At 39.8% G+C, this 25,719-nt stretch overlaps 4 protein-coding genes and 1 non-coding gene across 6 annotated transcripts; 1 reads left to right on the forward strand and 4 right to left on the reverse strand.

Moving 5' to 3' along the window:
- Positions 1 to 1,086: 1,086 nt before the first annotated feature.
- On the reverse strand, positions 1,087 to 1,168 carry TRNAS-AGA (transfer RNA serine (anticodon AGA)). The gene has a single exon. It is a non-coding gene; the product is annotated as a tRNA-Ser (tRNA).
- A 746-nt stretch (positions 1,169 to 1,914) lies between these two features.
- Positions 1,915 to 3,235, reverse strand: LOC103998402 (ribosomal RNA small subunit methyltransferase). The gene is made up of 2 exons (XM_009419870.3): positions 2,893 to 3,235; positions 1,915 to 2,806 (listed from the first exon to the last, which is right to left on the reverse strand). The coding sequence occupies exons 1-2, from the start codon at positions 3,187 to 3,189 to the stop codon at positions 2,033 to 2,035; spliced, it is 1,071 nt and encodes a 356-aa protein (XP_009418145.2). The 5' UTR covers positions 3,190 to 3,235; the 3' UTR covers positions 1,915 to 2,032.
- Positions 3,236 to 7,358: 4,123 nt separating this feature from the next.
- LOC135676510 (homeobox protein knotted-1-like 13) lies at positions 7,359 to 12,297 on the forward strand. The gene is made up of 6 exons (XM_065187785.1): positions 7,359 to 8,240; positions 9,855 to 9,975; positions 10,371 to 10,573; positions 11,176 to 11,307; positions 11,491 to 11,633; positions 11,722 to 12,297. The coding sequence occupies exons 1-6, from the start codon at positions 7,446 to 7,448 to the stop codon at positions 11,723 to 11,725; spliced, it is 1,398 nt and encodes a 465-aa protein (XP_065043857.1). The 5' UTR covers positions 7,359 to 7,445; the 3' UTR covers positions 11,726 to 12,297.
- Positions 12,298 to 12,698: 401 nt separating this feature from the next.
- On the reverse strand, positions 12,699 to 19,112 carry LOC135676503 (cysteine--tRNA ligase CPS1 homolog, chloroplastic/mitochondrial-like). Of its 2 annotated transcripts, none has more exons than XM_065187767.1 (9): positions 18,649 to 19,112; positions 16,762 to 16,825; positions 15,188 to 15,349; positions 14,175 to 14,345; positions 13,808 to 14,089; positions 13,604 to 13,729; positions 13,330 to 13,533; positions 13,085 to 13,186; positions 12,699 to 13,013 (listed from the first exon to the last, which is right to left on the reverse strand). In XM_065187767.1, the coding sequence occupies exons 1-9, from the start codon at positions 19,053 to 19,055 to the stop codon at positions 12,780 to 12,782; spliced, it is 1,752 nt and encodes a 583-aa protein (XP_065043839.1). In that variant the 5' UTR covers positions 19,056 to 19,112; the 3' UTR covers positions 12,699 to 12,779. The 2 variants fall into 2 exon arrangements, with proteins under 2 accessions (XP_065043839.1, XP_065043845.1); XM_065187773.1 differs by having other exon boundaries at positions 15,188 to 15,383; positions 18,649 to 18,723.
- An 883-nt stretch (positions 19,113 to 19,995) lies between these two features.
- LOC103998428 (pyrophosphate-energized vacuolar membrane proton pump) lies at positions 19,996 to 24,558 on the reverse strand. The gene is made up of 8 exons (XM_009419904.3): positions 24,150 to 24,558; positions 22,527 to 23,101; positions 21,897 to 22,276; positions 21,725 to 21,811; positions 21,316 to 21,646; positions 20,658 to 21,068; positions 20,515 to 20,574; positions 19,996 to 20,388 (listed from the first exon to the last, which is right to left on the reverse strand). Exons 1-8 carry the CDS (start codon positions 24,397 to 24,399, stop codon positions 20,182 to 20,184), a joined length of 2,301 nt encoding a protein of 766 aa, XP_009418179.2. The 5' UTR covers positions 24,400 to 24,558; the 3' UTR covers positions 19,996 to 20,181.
- Positions 24,559 to 25,719: the final 1,161 nt, after the last annotated feature.

Raw genomic sequence — 25,719 nt, forward strand, 5'->3', positions numbered from 1 at the left:
TCCCTGCAAAATATTAAAAAAAAAATCATATATTTCAATGTGGCTTATTTCCATGATTCAACTAACATTAGATGATTAATTAAACCCTAAATTAAAATCAATTAATTATCATTGGAATGTTATTTATATATTTCTTTATTTAAATTAAAACAAATAAATATGAAATTTTCATAGGGATATTAATCTTAAAGTTTTCATTAGTTTAGCTAATAAATGTGATTGAGAGTTTAGGATTTATGATTAGCTATTGATAGCAAATCAATCAATTAGCTATTCACTTCTTACCGAAAAAAAATATATAATTATGTTATTTCCCAAATGTCTGAGTTTTCAAAAACCCTTTAAAAAATTTCTTAGTTGTTTGCAACTAAGAAAAAGGTTCTTATTATTACCGAAAAATTCTTTAAAAGGATTTAATTTTATATTTTTACCGACGGTCTAAAGTTTAAAAATTTCTCACATATTATTTTTTTAAGATGATCATTTTATTAATTGTGACCATCGTCAATTACTACCCTTCTTTCCCCTTTACTAGGCACTTGTATAGACTGACAAATAATATCAATCATTCTTTTTTTCTTTTTTTTTGTCTTAATCGTCTACACCTTCGTTTTAAATTTGTGATGACCAAATCTAAAAACTGTTTGTCATACTTCATAATAATAATAATAATAATAATAATATTATTATTATTATTATTATTATTATTATTATTACTTGACGGTAGCTTTTCATGATGAAGTGACTGACATGGGTAGTTGCGGCACGTGTGCCCCTCGATGGGGGACACAAGTGGGTCCCTTATTTGTTAAAAGAAGTCGATTTAGGTAGAAAACCTGGTACCATACTTTTGTAGATTGTCTCCATCTCTTTTATTAAATATCCTTTTTACCCTTTCTTTGATACTTGGCTTTGATAAAAAAAAAAAATATATATATATATATATATATATATATATATATTATTATTTCATATAATATATACAAATAGAAAAATCATGTGATTCCATCAATGTTCTCTCTCCATCACCAAAAAAAAGAAGGATTTCGGGGGAATATGTCAAATATTACAATTTTTAACAAACTACGTGGTCGGCAGGATTCGAACCTGCGCGGGCAAAGCCCACATGATTTCTAGTCATGCCCGATAACCACTCCGGCACGACCACTCGATGATTAGTTTCGCAGAAAGTATTATATATTGACAAAATAACAATGGCAACACCAAACTTAGACCTTCCCGTGTATTTCACATAGTTTTATTTTGCTGACTACTGTAATGATTTTTTTCAGTTTATTTACTTGAACTTTTTTTTTTTTAATCATTTGTGTCAATTGTTTGTCGTTACTATTACTTCGACTCTATCTAGCGACCTGCAATTTGTATTATGTTTAGCAATGTTAACACTGGAAATTAAGCTAATGTTTTGTTGTGCATTACTACTACTATCTGGTTCATAAGATTGCTCCTCTGTTAGGCCGTAGGTTATTTATTTATTTAATTTTTTTTCATAAAGAAAGACAATATGATATGTGAGTCATTCGAATCATTCACCCTAACAAAATAACACATACCCTTGATGCAACACTTCATCATTCTTTGCATCCGACTCTTGTCTGAGCATTTTTCCAGGTATAGTTATGATCTTGCAAGCTAAGACAACAGCACAATGTTTGGTTTGTCATATGCTGCATGGTCTAATTATGATGAAAATTTTAATCTTTGAACCTCAAGTAGAACTCTTTCTTCTTTATTATACAAACAGCTTCTTTTTCTTTTTTCTTTCTTTTTTTGAAGAGAGAAAAGATAATTTGAATATGCTATAAATACAATTATGAAAATTCCAGACTTGTTTACCAGCAAGGGTGGATATATAAGCCGTATCACTGATATATACATAAACCACAGGTGGCAGGTTAATAATCTTAGGTTTTCTCTTAGTATTCATAAAGCAAAAGACAGATTAAGAACCTGAAATAGAATGAAATATATATCCAAAACAATTGAAGGAAAGAATGCAAACCATAATGGTTCAGGACAAGTGTATTCCTGCTTTGTTGAGGAGCGAAAGCAGGTACAAGAAATCAACCTGTGTAAGCTTGGCTGCCCTCTTCTCTGCAAAATCACCCTGCTTCAGAACTCTCAACACTTTCTCCTTGAAACTGCAACTCTCACCTCCTTCCCCCACCAGATCAATGTCTTCTTCCATCTCCTCCTCCTCCTCCTCCTCCTCCACCTCTTTCTCGTCGTCGTCGCCCATGCTAAGCTCCTCAATCATCTCTGCCAAAACTGTGACATCTTCCGAAGACACCTTATCCTCCTCCATCTGTACTTTCTGGGTGGCTTGCAAGGCTTGCAATGTCTTGTAATTCCTTTCTAGCAACGAGAGAACGCTCTTTTGTCGGAAGATGGATCCCAGAGTCTTGTTCTTCCGGTTGAAACAAAGGCGCACCAGCCCATCCCACTCCTTGAAGCTAACCGGAGGGAGCGGTCTCCTAGGCTCTATTCGCACAACAGAGGAGTCGACTTTTGGCGGCGGCCTAAAGTTGTTCCGGCCAACTTTAAGGAGATGAGAGACGCGGGCAAGGAGTTGAGTGTTGACCGAGAGACGGCAGTAGAGAGCATCGCCGGGATTTGCAACCAATCTCATAGCGAACTCGCGCTGGAACATGATGACAGCACACCTGAAGGCCGGACGGTGGGCCAACAGCTTAAAAGTTAGAGGGGAGGAGATCTGGTAGGGGATGTTGGCTACGCACATGTCGAAGTAGGGAAGCTCGCACTTGAGAACATCTCCTTCGATTAGCTACACAATTCAAGATATCAGAAAAACAAATTATGCCTCGAGAAGCAACTCCGCAAAAGAAGGCGGAATTAATGGAAAGGAGATACCTTGAGGCGGCTGGAGTGAGGAGTACCCTGGAACCGGCGATTGAGCTCGAGAACCATGCGCGGATCGAGCTCGATGGCGACGACGGACTTGGCGACCTCGAGGAGCTTCTTGGTGAGGTTCCCAGTGCCGGGTCCGATCTCGAGGACGACGTCGGTCGGCTTGATCCCGGACTTGTGGACGATGGTCTCCACCAGCATGGGGTTCTTCAGGATGTGCTGCCCCTTCGACTTCTCGAAGGGAACGCCGCCGCCCCACCGATGCTGGTCGCGCTTCTTCTGGATCTTGCCGCCCGCCATGCCCGCGCCTCTCCTCTCCTCTCCTCTGTCTCTCTTACCTCTCGCCCATCGCCTAGGGTTAGGGTTTAAGGCCGGGCCTTATAGGTGCAGTTCGTTTGACCGACCTAACAAAAACCACAGCCCACTTTAAGAAAGCCCATTTACGTGGAGACTTCCATCATCATCAACTGTGTTGACGGCCTCTGATCCATCAACTCACTTTAAGAGGTAAAAAACGCTATTTTTTATGATATATATATATATATATATATATGAAAATAAATTATATTTTCTAATGGTATCACTATGGTGACTCACAAAGTAGCAATGCTGTGAATGAAGGAAACTTGGCAAACCCAGTAACCAAGTAGGTGTTTTAGGCCCACAGGTCATCATATTGGCTCAACTGGTTGGAAGCTTCGACTGTGTTTGGGTATGTATGTATGTATGTATGTATGGTGGGGGAGGAGGAAAGGTTAGTTGGGTTGGAAGATAGGGAGAGTTGGACTGAGATGCCACTGTAGTACTGTAGCTATTATCCCAACTATGGAAACAATTCTCTCCGGCCACACCCTTTCCTTTGCTTTGTTTTCACATGTCAAAGAAAGCATTCAGACTGAACCAATGATAAGAGGAAGGAAGGTTCTTATCATCGAAAGTCATGGTTGGTGACCAAACTTGACCAACAAGGATGATCACAAGTCAATACACAGGTAACAGATAAATAGATGAAGATTGAGACTGCATTAAGTCAATTGAGACATCACATCTTAAGTTCTGCAGACTTCAGCATAAGCTTGATTGATTGCATAAGTAGAAGAGACCAAGCGATCATCTTTGCGGATTTCATGTAGTGGAATGGTGTTTCTTTATAGAAATGGCAACGTCATACGTACTCTTGTGGACTGTTGAAATAATTGAATGAACTCTGAGGATAATAGTTAGTGAATGGGTGGTGGCACACACAACCTTGTTGGTAGAAGTAGGCATGAGCTTTGGTGCTTAAAAAGGGGATGAAAAGGACAACACGAATTGTTGATGTCACCATTAGGCTTCTTCCCACTGTGTATCTGCATGCATGACTCGAGCTCCAAAGCTGCAGCAACTGATCCTCCTCCGTCTTCTTGCCCATGGTAAGCAGATCATTCATTCAAGAACATATTTGATCATAAAATAAAATTGATTGAGGTTTGAATATTTTTAAAAAATTTTAATTAAAAATAGATTATTGGGAGGATAAATTACTAGAATGAAAAGTCGAAAAAGAATTTTACTTTATAAATAAAATATTCTTATAAAATAAAATCTTATCTCACTCTACTCTCCGGTGTTTTTTATATAAGGAAGGGTCTCAAGTACATTTATAAATATTTTTTTTTTCGTATAATATTTATCTAAGAGAGTGAGTATATAAGCGTTTTAACCTTCTGAATCCTAACTTTGTTTAGTAAATCTAAGAGAAATTTAAAAAAAAAAATTATATTTTTTTTAGATTTATTTGAAGAAAAATACAATGATATCGGATTTGGGTTCAGATTGAACTCAAGAAAATAGGTTTTATCTTATATTTATATTACTCTCATATAATAAAAAAAATTAATATTTTTTTCAATAAATATAAGACTTGGGTTGAGAGGATGCCTTACCTGATAAGAATAATTATTGATAACATAATTCTCTAATCGAATCTCGCTCTCGCCGCTGACCATTATAGAAAAGATGATTTCATGAATTCAGACACTCATGAAATGCAGCAGCAGTAGCAGAAGGTTCTCCTGGAGTTCTTCACAGACAACATGCCCTGCAGAGCCTCGTCCACTAGAGACAATTTATGGAATTTGCTGAGAAGGTCAGATTCTTCTCATCCCCACACTCATGAAGGTTTTTAGCCTGCCTTCCTCATAGCTGCTGATGCCTTAAGAATGGAAGAAGAGAGGCTTTGGCCATGGAAGCTGCTTTTATTATTGCATGGCATGGCATGGCATGGCAGGACGCAGAGAGGCAGAGCCTCTGGGTTGGAGCTTTACGGTTCCTTCTCCGCTGTTCTAAATGATAAGAAGACAGGACCGTAGTAGTAGTAATACACACACCAACCAACACACATTGTCTCCTTTTCTCCTTTAAATTTCTTCCCTTCCCTTCCCTTCCATGGGGCCTGTGAAGAGTACACAGCCTTTTGAACTGTGTCGAGGAATAGGAGTCCCTCCTCCCCCCTTTCTCTCTGTACTTGAATAGTTTGACACTGGTTATTATCAGGTGTAGGAGCCCACTCACTGGAAAAGAAGATAAAAGAAATGAGACGAATGATAGAGTGTTGATCCAATTCCCTTCGACTTGTCATATATGATGATACAAGGAGAGAGAGAGAGAGAGAGAAGAGAGAGATAGAGAGGTGAAGGGAAAAGGACAAGTCCTTGGAAGCAGATGCAACAAGACATGTTAGGTTGATTCAGCATCACTTCTGGTCTCCCATATGATAAAATTACGTCCCATTTCCATATCAATTCAACATACAAGTCGTATAACCTACTGTGATTGTGTCAACGTGTCGACATTTATGTGGTTATGGGTCTAAAGTTATGCAGTGAATGAGCAATGTAGCTTAGCTTAGTCAAGAAAATGACACAATTAGGCAACGGAATGAACAATCTATCCCAAAACAGATGCTTAAATCCATACATTTGAAAATTGGAGAATTGATCGATTACTGAATTATGCTCAATGATTTTGTGTAATTATTCTACTGATTAGCTCTCAATTTAATTCAAATGATTATCTGAGTTCACTATAATATATATATATATATATATATATATATATATATATATATATATATATATATATATAACACATGTATGCTCTCTCTCCTTATATCTATCTCTCACGAGTAATTTAAGTTAGTAGTGTATTTTTTGTTTTCAAATATTTTAATTTTACTAACATCTTTACAAATATATCTTAATATAAAATTATAGGATCCTCTACTAAACCCTTGGATCTTTTGACAAACTTCAATGTTGAATTTAGATTTGTTCTACGAGGGACAACTATAAATCTCAATCTCCCTCAATCCAACTAAGGCTTGAGTTGGCAGAAAACTCAAAAACAAAATAATAAATAAACATTTATATACCAAGAGTTTCTTTTGTTTTCCTGTAAATGTTTTCACAAATCCGACCGGTAAATTTCTATGTACAACAAAATTATAGAATTTATCTTCATAATATTTTAATTTCATTAAAATTAAGATATGGCATTGGCTTTTAATGCAACGTATTTTCGGACACTGCATCAGAGAGACACCTGCGTCGAGGGAAGACGCAATCATGATGAGTGCACGGGACCGGGCGGAGGGTCACGGGATGCCACACGCCATCCCCTCAACGTGTAATTCAATCGCCATTAAAATTCCCACGACGATGACGATGATGATGATGATGGGGGGCGGCACCCTCTCTCTCTCTCTCTCTCTCTCTCTCTCTTCTCGCTTCCTGCACGTCTTGGAGCAGAGCAGTGCAGCCCATCGGAAGTAGTAAATGCTTGCAGGGGGACCGCTCTACCACTTGGCTTCCGGCCACGTGGCGTCATCTGCACCACGTCCTGTGCGGGGGACCACGTTGGGACCGACGCCTTCCGACCGGTAGTGGCGGCAGCGGGGACCGCCCCCGCCTTCACGTAGACGGAGTTGGAGGTGCCTCTCCTCGACCGTGGTCCCCACTAACGCCACGCCGTCACCTAAGACTCTTCCAAAACTCACCCCCTTTTATTTCATAATATATATTTATTTATATGTAATAATAAAATTCTTTCTCTGACATATTTGTATTATTTTATAAAGATTTAGATAGAAATTTTCACCATCAACAGTCGTTAACGGTATGAGGCAAAGCGTCAGCAGAGTGGAGTTAAAGGGGGACCAACTAACCCAAACGAAATAAATACAAGAACACAAGAAGAGGACACCAAAAGCCGACACCACACCTCCGGAGGTCAAATTCCCGCAGGCCCCACCTCCCTCTCCTGACGTGCTTCACAACCATTCGTCTCCCGTCCCCACGACTTTTGGGGTCCAGTTCCCGCCGTAATAAATGCCAACCCGCTCCCGGATGGAACTGCGATGGATTCTTAGCCGTTGGATTCCCATCTCGGCTAATTGGACGAGTGGCTTATAGTTTCGACGACTCGCTCTCGCTTTCACTTCGCTTCTCTTCTCCGCCCATCCGCTTTGCTTTGCATTGGGTTTGGGCGAATTGGCGGTGGGGTGGAAGAGGGGGGGTATGGCGTTCCACAACCACCTGTCCCGCGAGCTGACGCCGCTGCGGTACGCGGAGCAGCAGCAGCAGCAGTTGAGGGGCGGCAACCCGGCCTTGCTAAGGACCACCATGGATCAGCTCGCCGTACCTCCGCCCTCCGGTGCCTCTACCGATGCTGCCAGGGTGAAGGACGGGAAGGACCTCCGCCGCCTCGTGGCCGACGCGGCCCCGGCTGTGAAGCCGACGATGGCAGGCGGGGGCGGGCCTACGTGGCTTAACAACGCAATTCTCCGGCAGCAGGGTCACCACTACGCCGACGGAAGCTTCCTCCATCTTCAAACCACGTCCGGTTCCTCCGCGTCGCCGGTCGCTGCCGGAGGGGGAGGAGGAGGCGCGGGGGCGGGTAACTGGTTTCCCCGACCGTCGATCTTGCAGCGCAGCGGGAGGGAGGACGAGGTTCCGGCGTCGAACGACCCCATCATGGCCGGTGCGACATCGGGGAAGCACGGCGGACGGCGGGGTCACGCGGGCGGGGAGCTCGGGGAGTCGGAGGCAGTGGCGCAAGGGAGCGGCGGGGAGACCGCCGCCGGGGAGGTCACGTGGATGAACGCGAGGTACAAGGCGGAGATATTGGCACACCCCTTGTACGAGCAGCTGCTGGCGGCGCATGTGGCGTGCCTGAGGATCGCGACGCCGGTGGACCAGCTGCCGAGGATCGACGCACAGCTCGGTCAGTCTCAGCAAATCGTGTCCAAGTACTCGGTGCTCGGCAACAACGGACAGATGCCCGGCGATGACAAGGAGCTCGATCAGTTCATGGTATAGCAAAGCTCCTTATTTTCGTCGCTCCAATGCTTCTTTGCTTTCTAATTATGCCCTCTTTTCGATGCGTTCACTCGATTTCTGGCTTCTGTTCCTTAGATATGCGCATGATTCATTTGTTTCCCTCTCGGGTTCGATAGTAGTGGTAGAGATCGGAAGACAGATAAGCTGAAGGCTTGAAGAACCACAATCTAACTGTAGATTTGAGTTTGATGTTTTGGTTACTGTAGTACTGGAACTCTTGCTTAGTAGTCGGACGCTAAATTCCCTGGTAAGTAAGAAAACATCAACCCAACTCGTGCTTCGAGTGAAACATCCGAAGCGATCATTTCAGAATCGAAGCATCTTTTGGATCATGTTTCACGTGAAACATCCAAAGCGTTGACTTGAGAATCTAAGTATCTTTTGACGACTTCTGGAACACTTTCCACCAAGTTTGACTCCAGCTCATGTATGACAGATATCCTTGCTTTCTACAGACTCCTTTTATGTGTATGACCTTGATTTGATCTTCCGGCGAGAGCAGTGGCTGATATCTTTCTCGGTAGGCCTTCTCTTTAACACATCCATCACAAAGCAATTAGATGATCAACTAAAGTAGTGTCCTTTTATTGTAGGAATGGTAAATCTTCCTTGATATATTCGACATGAAGGTCATTAAATATGCATACTTAGGTAAGACCGTCTGCAAAATGCAAAATCCATATGTACTTTACAGAATATTCCAGCGAGAGATTAAACACTACTTACACCATATACAGTACGCCCAGTTGATCAAGACCAAATTAAACAATGAGATAAAATCATCTTGTGTGATTGATCAATATTGCTTTAGTTAGTTAATCTTTTCGATTTGTGATCTCCCCTTTTCAGTGGATCTCGATTGCACTTCTGATTATGTATTTCCGACACTTATTGATAATTGACAAATTCTTTTTTTTTTTTTTTTTTTGCATGCTTCAGAACTTGCATACACATTCTCAACAATGGCGATCACCTCAAAAAACCTTCTAATATTAATCCCAAATTACCAGGAAATTGTCGTTGCTTTTTTCTAGTTCATCAGAAACCTCATCTTGCTACTGCCATATGGGTTGTCCAGCACTCTAATTGTACAAAAATCATTAATAATCTTATCCTTTCACAGTTCTGGGGAACTGAAGGAGACTTCATTTTACATACTGTTTCGTGCTTCCTTCTTAGGTAGGTGGCTATCAAATCATCATCCCCGCAATGATTTGCTTGTTAACTTACAAGTGTAACTTCATCCTATATGTTGATCGACTTGCACTTTGAAGTTTTTGTTTAATGTATGTACTTTTCGTGTATCATAAATTTAACTTGTACAGTAGAAACTGTATTCTTCTACCTGGATGACCTAAATGCAGCTCGAAAACTTCCAGAGCGCGAGCATAATCCATAAATTTAAATTGAGCTTTCTATATATCTCCAGATATTTCATCGTATGGACAACACTTGGATTTATCCCATGCATCCTCAAACTTGATGAACTATGAACTCTTTCTCTGATCCTTCATATGCTAGATTAGCTGTTATTTTTCGTTTCATTTTAAAATTCCTAATACCTAAAAAATCTCATTCGTTGGCCAGACACATTATGTCTTGCTACTTTGTTCCTTTAAAGAACAACTGCAGCAACACGTACGTGTACATGCAATGGAGGCAGTGATGGCTTGCTGGGAGCTGGAACAATCACTGCAAAGCCTAACAGGTTAATTTCGGATTCTTTGTTCTGCAATATACATGTATGTAACATATAGTTTATAGTAACAATTTGATATATATACCTTTTGGGAAATTGTTCTTTTTCAGACAAATTAAACTTGGTAACACATCATGCTGCAGCTGCTACGATTGGCAATGAACGTCCTGCAGTCTGCACCACATTACCTGCCAAAATTACCTTGCATTTTGATAAGCTAACTTGTGCCTCATGAGCAGAGCATGCCACTATTTCTGTTTTACAAGTCGATATCATCATATATGCATGCATTTTGTTTTTCTGCTACGAGTGTTTAATCGTATGCATTTGAACCTGCCTAAATGCTCTTGGTGGAAGAAGACTGCTGAAAGATGATGATGGTTCGATTATGGCAAATGAAATAGGTGTCTCTCCCGGTGAAGGCACTGGTGCAACCATGTCTGATGATGATGATGATGACGGCGATGATGATGACGATCAGGTAGACAGTGAAACAAATTTGTTTGATGGACCAGACAGCATGGGGTTTGGCCCTCTCATTCCAACTGAGACCGAGCGATCCTTGATGGAGCGCGTCAGACAGGAGCTGAAGCATGAGCTAAAACAGGTAGACAGTTTATGCATATTGCTGTTAAATCTTCAACTTGTAGGCTTGCTAGACATCACATCACAGAAGAGATTCTTTATAAGCCTGCGCATAAGATGTTAACCAAATCATTTTACTTGTAGAGATACAACGAGAAAGATTGTAGATATCATAGAATTTCTGAGCTTATGGATATGATGTTAACTAAATCGTTTCACTTGTAGCGGTCGGTACAAAGAGAAGACTGTGGATATTCTTTGTGAGGTTATTTGTAGGATGTTAACTAAGTCACTTTACTTGTAGGGGTACAATTACCCAAGATTGTAGATATCACAGAAGAGATTCATCGTAAAGCTTACGTATAGGATGTTAACCAAATCATATTACTTGTGAAGGTTCAAAGAGAAGAGATTCTTTGCAGGCTTATGTATAGGAGGATGTTAACTAAGTCACTTTACTTGTAGGGGTACAAAGAGAAGATTGTCGATATCACAGAAGAGATTCATTGTAAAGCTTACATATAGGATGTTAACCAAATCATATTACTTGTGAAGGTTCAAAGAGAAGAGATTCTTTGCAGGCTTATGTATAGGAGGATGTTAACCAAATCATACTACTTGTAGGGGTACAAAAACAAGATTGTCGATATCAGAGAAGAGATTCTTCGCAAGCGAAGAGCAGGGAAACTTCCTGGGAATAGCACTTGTACGTTAAAAGCTTGGTGGCAGTCCCACTCCAAGTGGCCATATCCAACGGTACTTATAACTGATCCATTCATTCTCCTGCATCATGTGAGGATAGCCTCCTCCTCCTTCACCATGCAATTGTAGCGATATGTCTTGCAGACCTCTGTGCTGTGTGGCTTAGTTTAAGGCCATCATCATAAATGAGACAGGCTTAATCTGCAATCCGTAACCTTGTTTCGTGGGTTAATGCAGGAGGATGACAAAGCAAGATTGGTGGAGGAAACTGGTCTACAGTTGAAGCAGATCAATAACTGGTTCATCAACCAAAGGAAAAGGAATTGGCACAGTAATCCATCATCATCATCATCGAGTTCCCTGAAAAGCAAGCGTAAAAGGTTTGTGATGTGTACTACTTAACAGTGAAACCATGTTCTTTTCCCCTGCAAATACAATCTATCTAAAATCTAAAAACTAGTAATGCAGGTGACAGCGATGTTAGATGATGGGGCATTGCTGAAAGATACATCAGCAGAAGCATTGTTTAATACGGTGCTCAATCAAATGGTGTTTTTGCCTCGGTCATCAAGCTTTTGGTTTGGATGATGCAGCAGCTTTTGAGAGGATGCTGTTATGTGCAGTTGCAGTATCAGTGGTGTTGATAGATCTCGTACTACAGGTTATAGTGATGATCAAATAGAATGTTTGGTGTCTTCTCCTTCTTTCTTCATTCACTCGTGGATTAGCACACTGAGTTTTCAGTTGACTTGTACACGTGTTTCATGAAGAAGAAGAAGAAGAAGAAGAAGAAGAAGAAGAAGGAGAAACGGATGTGGATGTACAATGTGATAAATGATCGAAATGTACTGCTAACACCAATGAATTGGCAGCTGATTCTTCTTCGTCCTCTTCTTCTCGAAAGCTAAAGCATTAGCTCGTATATGGATTGTTCACTTTAAGATCAAAGAAGATTGGATTGTTGTAGAATGCTATACTCTAAATTCTCAACAGTGTATTTATTTATTATATATGACGTTAAACTCTCGAACGAGTACTCAGTCACGAACAGAGGTGCAAAGAAGCTAATCATACATAATGCATGTTATATGAACTTACGACATACTGAGGCAACAACAGTGGATTATGCTTTAATGCAGTTCGGAGAAGAATCACTCCAGTAGAATTCACACTTTGAGAAAACCAGCTCAGATATCAATCCTTTTGCCTGAAGAGCTGATCAAAAATAATTTATAAAGCAAAAAGAGTTACATAGTAAAAAAAAAAAAAAAAAAGAATTTAGGCGGACCACGTCAACTTCACCACTCTTTACGATCCTGTCAACCCAGATTATGCACTTCTTTTTCCAGTTAAACGATACATATGATTAATACTTTGAAGCAAATGACCTCGGTATGTATCGATTGGAAATTGACCAGCTGTGGCTGTAGAAAATTGCTCAGACCTGTCGAATAGCTGAAAAAGCTTCTACTACCAAAATTACTACTGCATACAAGCCTGCACCATCAGGTCAAATTACAAGGTGATCACATTGCACTCGCATGTTCATGGACATCGTGCGGGATGGTAGGCTTCCAAGTTGTTCCGGTATGGCTGTCCATGAGAGTGATGCCAATGGCAGCCAACCCTTTCCTGATTTCATCGGACTTGTCATACTGTTTATTTTTCCTGGCTGTGGTTCTTTCATCAATTTTTAGCAAGAGCTCATCTTCTGTAAGTCCGACTCTTCTTAGAGCCCTCTCCCTCAACTGCTGCAGTACCTGCTTACATAATCGTCTTGGTAACTGACAAACTTATTTGACAACTTTCCCAAGACGCAATATCTACTCACCTCAGAGTAATTTGAAGGTGCCAATCCGAGAATACCCAGAAGATTCTTGATTTCCTTTACCATAGCTGAAAGGGACTCTATTCTCAACTCTTGCTTCCTCCCCTGCCCAAAATGTCAAGCACCAAAGAATTTAAATATGAGACATCAGGGAATTTACAGGTTTATTTTGACTTTGATCTGACCAGTGGTCGGAAGGAACGGGCTTGTCTTTTCCATTTCTGGATCAAGAGGAATAAAATCCTTACCTTCCGTGTGTGCAGAAGATCATTGATGATTCTTAAAGGTTCAGATATAGAAGCTAACGCAACAGGAGTGTGCAGATCATCTGACATTGAACTCTCAAAATCCAAATGAAGTTTCTGGATGCACTGAAGAGTGTCTTGTGGTAAAGAATCTTTAAGATCATTTCCATGATGCTGATGAAAAGTCTCTTCACAATCACAAATTGTCTGTGATCATCCATAAACTTTAATCAGCCACACATGCATATCAGAAAAGGAATGGATAGGAATAATGTACCTGATATATATAATACAATCGATCAGAAGCTATATCAAGCTGTGTCATCGAGTAGTTAATTGGAGAACGGTAATGTGTGCCGATTAAGAAGAACCTCAAGGCTAGTGGGTGATAAAGCTCTATGACCTGAAAATTCTGGAGACTTAAATACTTGAACTATTAGAATCAAGGTAAAACAATTAAGTAATGTAATTAAATCTGCACCTCTCTAATGGTGAAAAAGTTTTTGAGTGATTTTGACATTTTTTCTTCATTCACAGTGACAAATCCATTGTGTATCCAGTAACCTATGTTACTCTTGCTGCAGGCAGCACAGCTCTGTGCAATTTCATTTTCATGGTGAGGAAACACAAGGTCCATCCCTCCACCGTGTATGTCAAATGAGTGCCCTAGATATGCTGCACTCATGGCACTGCATTCTATATGCCACCCTGGCCTTCCTGGTCCCCAAGGGCTCTCCCAGTATGGTTCCCCATCCTTGGCAGACTGCAGCATAAAATCAAGTAACAAGATATGATTTGTTCATGTACCATAAGCTCTTCAAACATTACCAAAAAAGAAGGTATCTTACTTTCCATAGAGCAAAATCAGCAGGATTTTGCTTCCTTGAATCCACAGCAACCCTTTCTCCTGCTCGATTATCTTCTAATTTCCTTCCAGATAATCGACCATAAGCCGGGAATTTGTCAACCGAAAAGTAGACATCTCCATCAATTATGTAGGCACAACCATTGTCAAGAATCTGTTGTAAAAGATAGATCGAGTCCATGAAGGAGACAAACAAAAGGTAAAATACACTTGGCATAAGTAAAGCCACATTTTCTAATCTAGTAGTTTTAACTCCATCCTAGGATTATGGTGTCAAACAGCATAATAGAATCATTTAGCCAATACATGTGAGTGTTAAATTCATATATATCACTTTTTTGTCACAGTCATGCAATTTTCTGTATGCAGGAAGTTCCACCAAAGGTTGATAGATATTCCCCAAACATCCATCGTGCTGAAACAAACACCATGTACAACATAAGAAGGTTTTCAATAAAAAATGCTTGATCCAGGACCACTCTAAAAGTAAGTAGAGATCAATTACGAAGCATATTTGAAGAATCACTCGAAGAATGGAACTACCAGACAAGTAAACAAATATTAAAGAAATAATTTACAAGCTATTTTCTGCGGAACAACAAAAGAAAAGGACCAAGCAGTAGTTGGAAACGTAAAGCAGCATAATGAAGATGGCAACCATATGCCTGAAACCACAACCAACTATTCCTTCACCAGTAATCATTCTAAGCATAATCATTCATTTAAAAGAATCAAAGCAGTAAATATCAAACCCCCACAATTTGATCTAAGACACAATGTCAATCTGGAAACACACGAGGATAATTGTTTGTAGAATAATAAACTGACGAAATTTAACAAAATAAGAACAACTTGTAAAATATACCTCTGCTTAATCAAAGAATAGTGCATGAACAATTTACGAGAAATTTAAACAAGGCACAAATAAATAACACAGTTCGTACGATAACAAATAACTAAAATTTACAAAATAAAAGAACAACCTTTAAAATATACCTGCTTAATCATATCTATAATTTGATTCATATGATTAGAAACACGTGGTTCAACAGATGGAGGCAAGCATTGAAGGTAAGCCATATCACTGTGAAATTCATCACAATAGCGACTGCTCAAACTTAAAGGGTCTTCCCCCAGTTCATTTGCCCTGGCAATAATCTACAGAATTCCACAAGTCCAGAAATCAGGTATCCTGTCATACATATATAAGAAAGCAGTTGGTCTACAGACTGACAGATGAAGATACAATCATAAAATATAACTGCATTTCAAAAACCATGAAAACCAAATTATCATTGAGTATCACAAAAAGAAACATGAATCAAATTTAAAATCATGATATAGGGAGAAAAATTAAAAATCCAACTTGATTGTCATAGGACAAAACTACAAGAGATGTATGGAAATGTGCACTAAACATGTTATAGCTTTTCTAGCATATCAGCATGTTTACATTGACACCAAATCAGAAGCATTCTTTTCCTTGTTTTTTGATTCCTTGTATTTGTTAAGAGTGCAGCTTTATTGGAGAACCAGCAAAGTAGGTAGTGTGGAGTTTCATTGCCAGGTCTAGATGCTGTTGTGATAAAGGAGAACAAGGCAACAATGGATGTCAGAGATGAGAGAAGAGACAAAGAAGATCAGTGAAATTTGTCTTGCATAATTACTTCAACAATCCTTAATTATTATACGATTGTTTGGTACATATATTTGTGTTACAACAATTCTCTCTACTTAATCTTCATACCCATTGTCCGTGTTACATATATTTGCCTTGCATAATTACTTCAACAAGCCTTGAATTTGGGCTGCTTCACTAACGAACACATTGTGCATACAAATTTCAAGTTTGCGCTATAAACATTCAAGTTTGTCCTCAACTATGGGTTGCATTTCATCTTGTTCTTTTATCTGATAGTATGATTCAAATTCTTTCTAGACAAGCTCTTTTAGATAGGATCAAAATAAGATGGGTATGAAGACTTCAAATGCCAAAGACAAAGGAAAACATGATACCTTAGTCACCATACTTGTTTCCAAATGGGATTAGACCCATGAAACACAAACAATGGTCTGAAAAGTGAGTCATATCTACATATATCTGATACACCACTATTTGTTTTATGGACTACCATTAGAGAAAGAAAAAGCATTGCTAGTCAACATCATGTCAAAGACATCATGAGGCCACAACAGGAATCTCAAAATAGTACATAGCTTCAGAAAAAAAAAGGAAAAATCTAGTTAGAATTTATATTTCTAATATCTAGCGGTCAAGTAGGAACAGAACTTAAATGAATAGATAAAATTGATGTACAGATGGAAAAGATTTAGTTTTTGTTTTGTGGACTACAATTAGAAAAACAAATTAGCTGTTAGTCAACATCAGGTCAAACACATGCAGATGCCACTACAGGAATCTTAAAATAGCAGATAGCTTCGGAGAAAAAAAAAAAGAAAAATCTTGTGAGAATTTGTAGTTCCAATATATAGCAGTCAAATAGGAACAGTGTTTAAGTTAAATGAATAGCTAATCTTTATGTACACTTGGAAAAGATTCAGTTTTTCACCTTGTCATCAACATCGGTGAAGTTCCGCACATAACAAACATCGTACTTCTGATGCTTCAGAAACCTGCCATATTGACCAAAATAGAATAGGGATAATTAATCAATTCTGCTAAGATTATCCAACTAATTATCGATAGTAGCACATACACTAATTGAAACAAACAGCTTATCTCATGGCACATTACAGTTATAAATTCTAGAAGTGTATGTACAAAATCCAAAACAAATGAGGTATGCAGGTACAAACTTCTGATATCATGAACAACAGTATCCTCTGATTCAGTTTCAAATATTCAGGTAAAGTCACCACTTGCATCTATGAGTTTTCAGGGAGTCTGTCAGACAGTAGGTCGTCTCATTTTTCTGAGCTCTTACATTTTTAGCAATTTTTGCTGCAAAAATTGCAAGCAGACATCTCAAAACCCCTTGCCTTGTCATAAAATTTGTAATGTGAGGTCGCAATTTATAACTTGCTAAAAGTTTGTACAGGTCACTGCCAGCAACATAGAGATAAAACTTCTTGCAGAGTCTTCACATCTATCGGCAACTATGACTATCATATATGAATCCATGTATAAGCATTCAAACACACAAGCATTACCCCAATTACTCGGTTAACTGACAATTGCAAGCCATTTAATATGGAGCACGTTTATCAGTGTCACTGCAGGCTCTCTGTTCATCTCACATCTAATACATCTAAATTAAACAATGATGCTACTGTTACAAAAAAGAGTTTCTGTCTTAAACTATAAGACCACTTCTATAATTATGAATGTTCATAGATATTCATATTCGACTAAAATGAAATGAAACAATTATTGCCTAGCAAGACCAAAACTCAACACAAATTGAAGCATATCTTACTTAATGTTAGAACAAAGTAAAAGGCTGCTGATTCATGCAAGATTTCACGTAGTGAGAGATTCAATAATCAAGAGTAAAAATGTATGACATAGCAAAGAGAACAAAACAATGTTAGATATACCCATCAAGTATAAATAAATAAATTTTATATATATATATATATATATATAAGGTGCAGTTGCTTTTTCAGAGAAATAATAGCATAATGATTGGAAGAAGTTTATTACAAGTATCCCAGACAATTTAACAAAGCAAGCCCAGCCATTTGGATTCCCCTGGTAACAAATGGAGTATGTTGGAAGTTGACACAGATCTGCCATCATAGAGGACCTTAATTCTGACAATTTTTGTTTTAATTAAATTAACAAGAACTCCAGAATAACCTCCCAGTAATGATTCACTTATAAAACCATGTTTTCATTAGTATGATTTTTTTTCTGCATCAGAACACCATCTAGCTCGGCATATGACCATCAAAATGTATCGCTGCACAAAAAGTAGTCCTGTCCTTGTGAATCGAACAAATATATCATAAAGCATGCACAAGCGTTAAAGAAACAAGGTTTTGAAGGACAAAAAAAGGCAGTGTTACAGGGAGAGTAAGGAAATTGTGTTGAACAGCAATAACAAACATCTAACTAGTTGATGCTAGCATGATGCTGTAAACTTGCAGCAACTGATCCTACACATCAATTTCAAATTCATCAATTTTCAACAATGGATGTAAATTTGACGTTTGAAGAGACTCAGAAGCAGAATCTTTAAACAAAGATAATAAACTAAAGCACACTTCTCACCATCAACAACAACAAAAATACCAAGAAATGTTCATTCAAACTCGTAAACAATCAAATCTGTATTCTCAAGATTCACAATTTATCCAAAGAAACAGGACAATCACAGTCACCCAAAACACCAAATTATTATATCAGGATCCAACCGTATCTTCAAAACACCAAACAATATCTTCAAAATTTCAGAGCAAAAACAGCTCGATAAACGTCAAAATCAAAACTCTACCGGTAAAGAACATCGAAGGTGACATAGACCCTCGCGTGCCCGATATGGCTGAGGTCGTAGGTGGTGACGCCGCAGACGTACATGCCCACCCTACCAGGGACCCTCGGCCGGAAGAGCTCCTTCTCCTTGGTCATGGTATTAAAGAGGTAAAGCTCGGGAGACGGCTTCGTCTCCGCCGGAATAGGCGTTGTCCCATTGGCGACGCCACAGAAGACGGATTGCGAACTCGATGCACGGGGAGAAGAGGAGAGGGTTCGAGAAAAGGAGGGATTTTTTAGCCTCTTCGATGCGAGGATGAGGGAAAAAAAGTTGGGGGCGGGGAATTGGCGTCCAAATGTCGCGGCGAAGAAGGGAGAGATGGGGGATGAGAAGAGGAGGCAGCAGCGCTTCAGTGACGCCGTTCCCATCCTCCCGCCTCTGCCGTTGTTCTCGCTTTCTGGTCTCGGTGATGAATGGTTCTCCTCCCTTTCTCAGATTGAAGTCGATGGATAATATCCAACTTCGCTGAGGAGTTAAATGTAAAAAAGCTCAAATATCAAATTTGCTGACGAGTTAAATGTAAATCCCTTTTTTTTTATTTTTTATAAAGGAAGTCCAATAAATTGTGAAAAATTAGACGAAGATTGAAAAAAATTAGTATCTTTTTTTTTTTGTTTTTTTTTGTTATTATCATCCTTGCGTGCTTGACATACCACTATCACTTGTATCTTGCTTTCCTTGGCTGCTATCTTGCTCACCACCTCACTCACTCTTGATCGTTATTTTTCTTTGTTATGTCTTTCGTCACCTCCACCTTATTATCATTTTCTCTCTTTTTACTCTCCTCCTCCTCCCAAGGAAGGGAAGAAAAAAAGATAAAAAGGAGATAAAAGTGGAGGGAACACTAAGAAAAGGTGACAAAAAAAATTTATTTTTATCAAAATGATTAAAAAAATATATCCAAGTAAAAAAATCATTTATGGGAGCGATATCCAATAAAAATTATAATAACATTAAGAGTTTTTTGAAGATATAATGCCTAAAATAATTCTTAACGTATTACAGAATCTTTGATCATTCTCATTTCATTGCACTATTAACAGGAGGGAGGCGAATCTGTCTTCGCCACTGATTCAATTGGTAAAACTGTTGACCGTGGTCAGCAGATCGTAGGCCTTTAAATCTTGTTTATCTATACCCGTATACTTTCCTGAAGAAGCTGTGTCTAGAACATAGTGATCTTACCATTCTTAATCACACGAGTGATTGATTTAAAGTCGCCCACGAATAATTTTCTGGCAGCACCTTATTGCACACAACATCCAACCAGATTATTCTTTTCCTTTTTTTTTTTATATCCAATAATAGTCATTGCCAACAGACGATCTGAATGCTCTATTTCGAAAGGTATTGAGAATTCAACATGATACAGCTAAAATTCAGAACCAGAAATGAAGCATAAATAAAGCATGGGAAAAAAAGATCGGAACGAAGAAGAGAGGTGCAGTTTCTCAAGGACTTTGGACGATACATGTTTTCCTTCTTGGCATCTTCTTAAAGGTACTTGAAGAGGATCCCTCCATGAGTGGCAAAGAATGGAGCAAACACAAGTGATTCAACTGCCATGAGCTTGATGAGGATGTTGAGAGACGGTCCAGACGTGTCTTTGAGTGGGTCTCCGATGGTGTCGCCAATCACCGCAGCCTTGTGGGCATCTGATCCCTTTGGGCCAAGAGACCTGGCATGCTCTGAAGCTCCAGCCTGATCAAGCCAGAATAGTTTTTAAGGATAGTGAGATCTCATTTTTCAGGTCGAAGAAATCAAAGCTTGAATTGTTCTCAATCAATGCAAAAGTTTAACGTATATATATATATATATAAGATTTACCTCAATATACTTCTTTGCATTGTCCCATGCACCACCAGTATTCGACGCAGAGATGGCAATCTGTCCAATATATGCTATGAGTTCACACTAAATGCACGTATGAAGCAATGATGGTAATGATACTAAGGGAGATCTCTACTGACCTGGACTCCAGAAACTAGAGAGCCCGCAAGGACTCCCGAGAGCGTTTCAACGCCAAAAAGGGTCCCAACAACGAGTGGAGTAAGCATGACCAAAGCACCAGGAGGAATCATCTCCTTGATGGAAGCATCGGTTGAGATCTTGACGCAGGTTGCATAGTCTGGTTTAGCACTTCCCTCCATGATACCAGGAATGTTGTTGAACTGCCTGCGGACTTCTTCAACCATCTTAAGAGCTGCACTACCAACGCTCTTCATGGTCATAGCCGAGAACCAGTAAGGAAGCATAGCACCAATAAGCAGCCCAATGAAAACCTTGGGTGTCAGAACGTCTACGGTCGAGATCGTAGCTCGACTAACAAAGGCACCAAAAAGTGCAAGGGACACCAAGGCAGCTGAACCGATAGCAAAACCCTGAGAGATAGAAGAACGGGAATGAAGTGTATTAACATGACGGCAGGGTAGAAGAGAAGAAAAGAAAATTTGGAAGCCAAGACTACTTCTGCAGACTAAAACTACTTTATGTATCAAACACACACATCAGAAACCTAAATTTAACATATGAAGAATCCAGTCAACATCAACATAGCTATCAAGTTATTAGACAATGCAGAACCATGATAGAATAACGGGATGTGAAATGAACTAATCGATTATTTACCTTCCCAATTGCAGCAGTGGTGTTGCCTGCAGCATCCAGAGCATCAGTTCTTTCTCGGATCCTATGGCTCATGCCAGCCATCTCTGCGATACCTCCAGCATTATCACTGATAGGCCCGTAGGCATCGATGGCAAGTCCAGTAGCAATGGTACTCAACATTCCAAGAGCAGCAACTGCAATACCATACATCGCGGCAAAACTAAAGCTAACAAAAATGCTGACGGCGATAGCAAATATAGGAATGATGACGGATTTGTATCCCAAAGCGAGCCCAAAGATAACATTGGTAGCAGCACCAGTTCTACAGGAATCGGCAACATCTTGCACAGGGCTGTAGAGCAAGGTAGATTGTCAGAAGGAAAGAAGTAACCAACCGGGAAGAGTCGATACAACAAGATTCATTCAATACCTGTACGCATTGCTCGTATAATATTCTGTGACAAATCCTATCACCAGACCAGCCCACAAACCGATCGCCACACAGAAGAACAACTCCCTACCGGTTCAGCTCATAAAATTAAGACACACCTAATCTTCATAAACTTGTGAATAACCGAAGTGGGAAGTGAAAGGTAGCTTACCAGTTTTTGACAGTCTTCTGGACACCAAAATTGAAGATTGTAAAGCTGGACGGGAGTGCTACCCAAGTGACGATTGCAATACCCACGGTCATGAGAACAGTGGAGATTATAAGCTGCCACTTTAGTGCAGGTTCAATCTCCTTCACCGCTTTTATCTCAAAAAAGTCGGTAGCAAAAAGAGTGGTGACCAGACAAACAATAATGCCCATGGAACTGATCAGTAGCGGATACAACATTGCAGTCAGCTCGTGGTTAATTCCAAAAGAAGAGATTGAAGCAACAACAAGGGCAGCACATGAAGATTCAGCATATGAACCAAAGAGATCAGATCCCATTCCAGCAATATCCCCAACATTGTCACCAACATTGTCAGCGATGACCTGTAAACATAAATTAGGAAACAAATATGATGGTTGCAATTCGCAAAGCTATAATGTCTTGAACAAGGAGCACGACATCTGTCCGGTACTTGCATGGATACAAGAAAGGAAGCACATAAATGAAATAATAAAACGAGACCTTTTAACTTGTCCAAGAACAAATATAACAGTTGTAGGGCATGCACTATGATCAACTAAGATACCATAAAAATGAGAACACAAAACGAAAGTTTTTAGACTAGATTCTTACGGCTGGATTCCTAGGGTCATCCTCAGGGATGTTCCTCTCAACCTTTCCAACAAGATCAGCCCCAACATCAGCAGCTTTGGTGTAGATACCTCCGCCAACCCTCCCAAAGAGAGCCATGGAAGAACCACCAAGGCCATAACCAGTAATAGCCTCAAAAAGACCTTCCCAGTCATCGCCATAATACAACTTGAATAGGTTTATGGAAATGTAAAGCACCAGAAGCCCATTGGCAGCAAGTAAAAAGCCCATCACTGCACCCGATCGGAATGCAGTGATGAAAGCCTTTCCAACACCCTTTCTTGCCTCCAAAGTTGTCCTGGCATTGGCATATGTTGCAATCTTCATCCCAAGAAAACCAGAAACAACAGAGGTGAAAGCACCAAGCAAAAAAGACAAGGTGCTGAAAATGGCATTGGCAAGGGCAGGTTTGCAAGTCTTGTCCTTGTTGTAAGTGCAGGGTTGGTTCTTGGTGCTAAAGCCCTCAACGGAGCCAAGGAAGAGGAAGATCAGGACTGCAAAAACAGCCATAAAGATTCCAACATACTGATATTCTGTGAAGAGGAAAGAAGTAGCTCCTGTTCAAATGCACAGCAACCTCATGTTAGATACCATGCTACATAAACCAATTCACAAAAAATCACGTCATTATATTAATTTAGTAAATCATCCTGGTTAGGAACCAACAATGAGATAAACAAAAAAATTTATCAAGCTCGAAAATGTTTTTAGAACAAAGCTAAAAATAAATGAATCTTTTGGATCTAAGCTAAAAATAAATATTGGCAGATCTAGACACACACACAATTTCAGCACCTAATTAAAGATGAACTTTTTGTAGCTTTACAGATTGCTGCTCTTAGAATTGCCTTTTTAGAAAAGAAAACAATCGAATCGAATGCCATGTCATAAAAAGTTGACTAGTACTCAAATTGAGAGATAAATGGACACATGAAAGATAACATTTTAAGTTGGGATATAAATTCTCAATCAGTTTCAACCATTTTCCGTTTTCGTTGACCAAGCTACATGACATGATCTCAAAACTTATATCGTACACCGATTTGTCTGTAATCGTAGAAACCCGCCACTTATAGGCAGAGTACCAGCGAATCGTGCAAGATCCTTGTGATCTTAGAAACCCCCATTAGTGCACGAGATAAATTTCGCAATGTACGACTCGGTTAAAATACATAAATAAATAAATAAAGGAAAATATGGTCTTGAAGTCAGTGCTAATACATTCATAAGCTCACATGTAAAGAAGAGAAAAATTGACAGCACATGACATGCAAGTTTGAGGCTAATAAAGAAGAGAAAAATAAATGTTGTAAACCCCGAGCAAATCAAAAGTTTTGATTCAGGTTTTTCTTGGGTTTTTTGAAAGGGGACTCATAAACCAAAATCCGAAAGGAACAGTGGACAACCTAAGAACCCAAACTCGTTCATCGAGTTTACTTCGAAAAGCAGATCATTCGTAGCTCGAAGAAACGAACGATAATGTTGCAACCAAGATTCCTTCCGCACAGTAAACTCCATAACAATCGCGAAGATTCAAACAGTAAACCCGGCAGATACCCTCCAAACATACGACAACAAGGCATGATGTCTAATAATTGCTCTCACCTTCCGAAATGGCGCTCTGGATCTCGGCACACTTGACGACCACGTTGTGATCGTTAAGCCCCTCCTCTTCCTCTATCAAGTAATCGGAATATCCGTTCTTGCCGTTGCCCGTTCCGGAGGACTCCCCCTCCGGCGAGAGCTTCACCTTCGAGACCAGGAGCCACTGCACCAGGGCGAACACGATCCCGACGACGGCCGCCACCGGGATCAGGACCTCGGTGAGGAGATCGGAGAGGAATGCCACCGCCATTGCCGGATCTTGTGCCTAGCAGATCGCGCGTGAAGGTTTCGGGGGGTTCCGACCTCCCTCTCTTCGCATGCTACTCGGAGACGGCCGGGGTTTGAGTGCATTATATACGGAAGCCCAAGGAGAGAGCGGAGGGATTGGGATCACTTTAGTATGGGTGTTCTGGCGGATCATTTTACTGAAAGGAACAACTCTCAGTCTGTTACGCAAACCCACCTGCCTTCTTATTGGAGGCAGAGCGGTCTCGACGGTGGGGACCGCATCAAACCATCCGTGTCGCGTAAAACCAGGAGGAGGAGGAGGAGGAGGAGGCAGGGAAACGTGGTGAAGACGTGTTCGCCCTTTGCGGAACTTTGCCCAAAAAATAATAAGAATCTTTTTACCGCTAAATCAAGAACGGGTAAGAAATAAACCCAACGAGTTGGCCGTGATCGAGGTTTTGGGGCCCGCACCGATGAGAGGAAGGGTGCGTCGGGGGGTGCGGAGAGGTAGGTGAGAAAAGGTTGTTTGCGAGAGCACAGCTGGCGTCTCGGGTAATGGGAAAGCGTGGCATCCGTTGGGCTTTCCTCGTCGGCGGGTAAGCCGGTGGACGAAGGAGGAGGTTTCTCTCGTCGTTCTTTGCATTAAGTCTCCATCACCTCTTGTCGGTTCTCCACCAAATTGTTGTGTCATCATCATCATCATCATCATCATCTCATCTCTGTTCTGGAATTAAATTTATTTCAAATCAAGCGCTTAATTATTATTATTCCAGCAATTATAATTAAGTTGAGTGTGGCTGCATATACATTGATTGGGTAATCAAAATTTGGGTACCTTATTATTATTATTATTATTATTATTATTATTATTATTATTATTATTATTATTATTATTATTATTATTATATCCGTGACAGTGTCGGTGACGACGAGGCAGACGGTCGGTGGTAGGAACATGCAAACTAAGTTGATGACACCCGATACGCAGTGTCACCGTTTTCTAAATCGGATCACATTGGCTGCTTAAGACTAATGACGCATAAATTAATCATTGTGTGTCACACGAACACCATTTGTTATTGCTTCCCATCGGTGCCTTTGTCGGTGAAGAAGACGGATAGTAGCAGCTCCATGGTATTGGGAGACACGGATGGTTGTGTCATGTGCCGCTTTCTTCGAAATAAAATTATATTTAGGTATTTTTCAATTGGCACATTTTCTTTTTTTTTTTTTTTTTTTGCAAATAGTACCCATGATTTAAAAAATACTTAAGCTACTGCTCAAATATTTTTATTTTTATTTCCTGTTGTATTGTTTTAGCTTATTATAGTATTTTTGGTTT

The sequence above is a fragment of the Musa acuminata genome, chromosome BXJ1-1 (assembly GCF_036884655.1).
Source record: "Musa acuminata AAA Group cultivar baxijiao chromosome BXJ1-1, Cavendish_Baxijiao_AAA, whole genome shotgun sequence".
NCBI classification, from domain to species: Eukaryota; Viridiplantae; Streptophyta; class Magnoliopsida; order Zingiberales; family Musaceae; genus Musa; species Musa acuminata.

Coding starts and splice junctions, on each gene's coding strand:
- LOC103998402 (XM_009419870.3), bottom strand. CDS start 3,189: ATGGCGGGCGGCAAGATCCAGAAGAAGCGCGACCAGCATCGGTGGGGC. Junction 2,807..2,892: donor CTCACTCCAGCCGCCTCAAG/GTATCTCCTTTC, acceptor TGAATTGTGTAG/CTAATCGAAGGAGATGTTCT.
- LOC135676510 (XM_065187785.1), top strand. CDS start 7,446: ATGGCGTTCCACAACCACCTGTCCCGCGAGCTGACGCCGCTGCGGTAC. Junction 9,976..10,370: donor ATCACTGCAAAGCCTAACAG/GTTAATTTCGGA, acceptor CAAATGAAATAG/GTGTCTCTCCCGGTGAAGGC. Junction 10,574..11,175: donor TGAAGCATGAGCTAAAACAG/GTAGACAGTTTA, acceptor TACTACTTGTAG/GGGTACAAAAACAAGATTGT.
- LOC135676503 (XM_065187767.1), bottom strand. CDS start 19,055: ATGGGAACGGCGTCACTGAAGCGCTGCTGCCTCCTCTTCTCATCCCCC. Junction 16,826..18,648: donor ACCTTCGATGTTCTTTACCG/GTAGAGTTTTGA, acceptor TCAATATGGCAG/GTTTCTGAAGCATCAGAAGT. Junction 13,014..13,084: donor CACCTTCAAATTACTCTGAG/GTGAGTAGATAT, acceptor TTATGTAAGCAG/GTACTGCAGCAGTTGAGGGA.
- LOC103998428 (XM_009419904.3), bottom strand. CDS start 24,399: ATGGCGGTGGCATTCCTCTCCGATCTCCTCACCGAGGTCCTGATCCCG. Junction 21,812..21,896: donor CAGAAGACTGTCAAAAACTG/GTAAGCTACCTT, acceptor CTGAACCGGTAG/GGAGTTGTTCTTCTGTGTGG. Junction 21,647..21,724: donor TATACGAGCAATGCGTACAG/GTATTGAATGAA, acceptor CTTGCTCTACAG/CCCTGTGCAAGATGTTGCCG.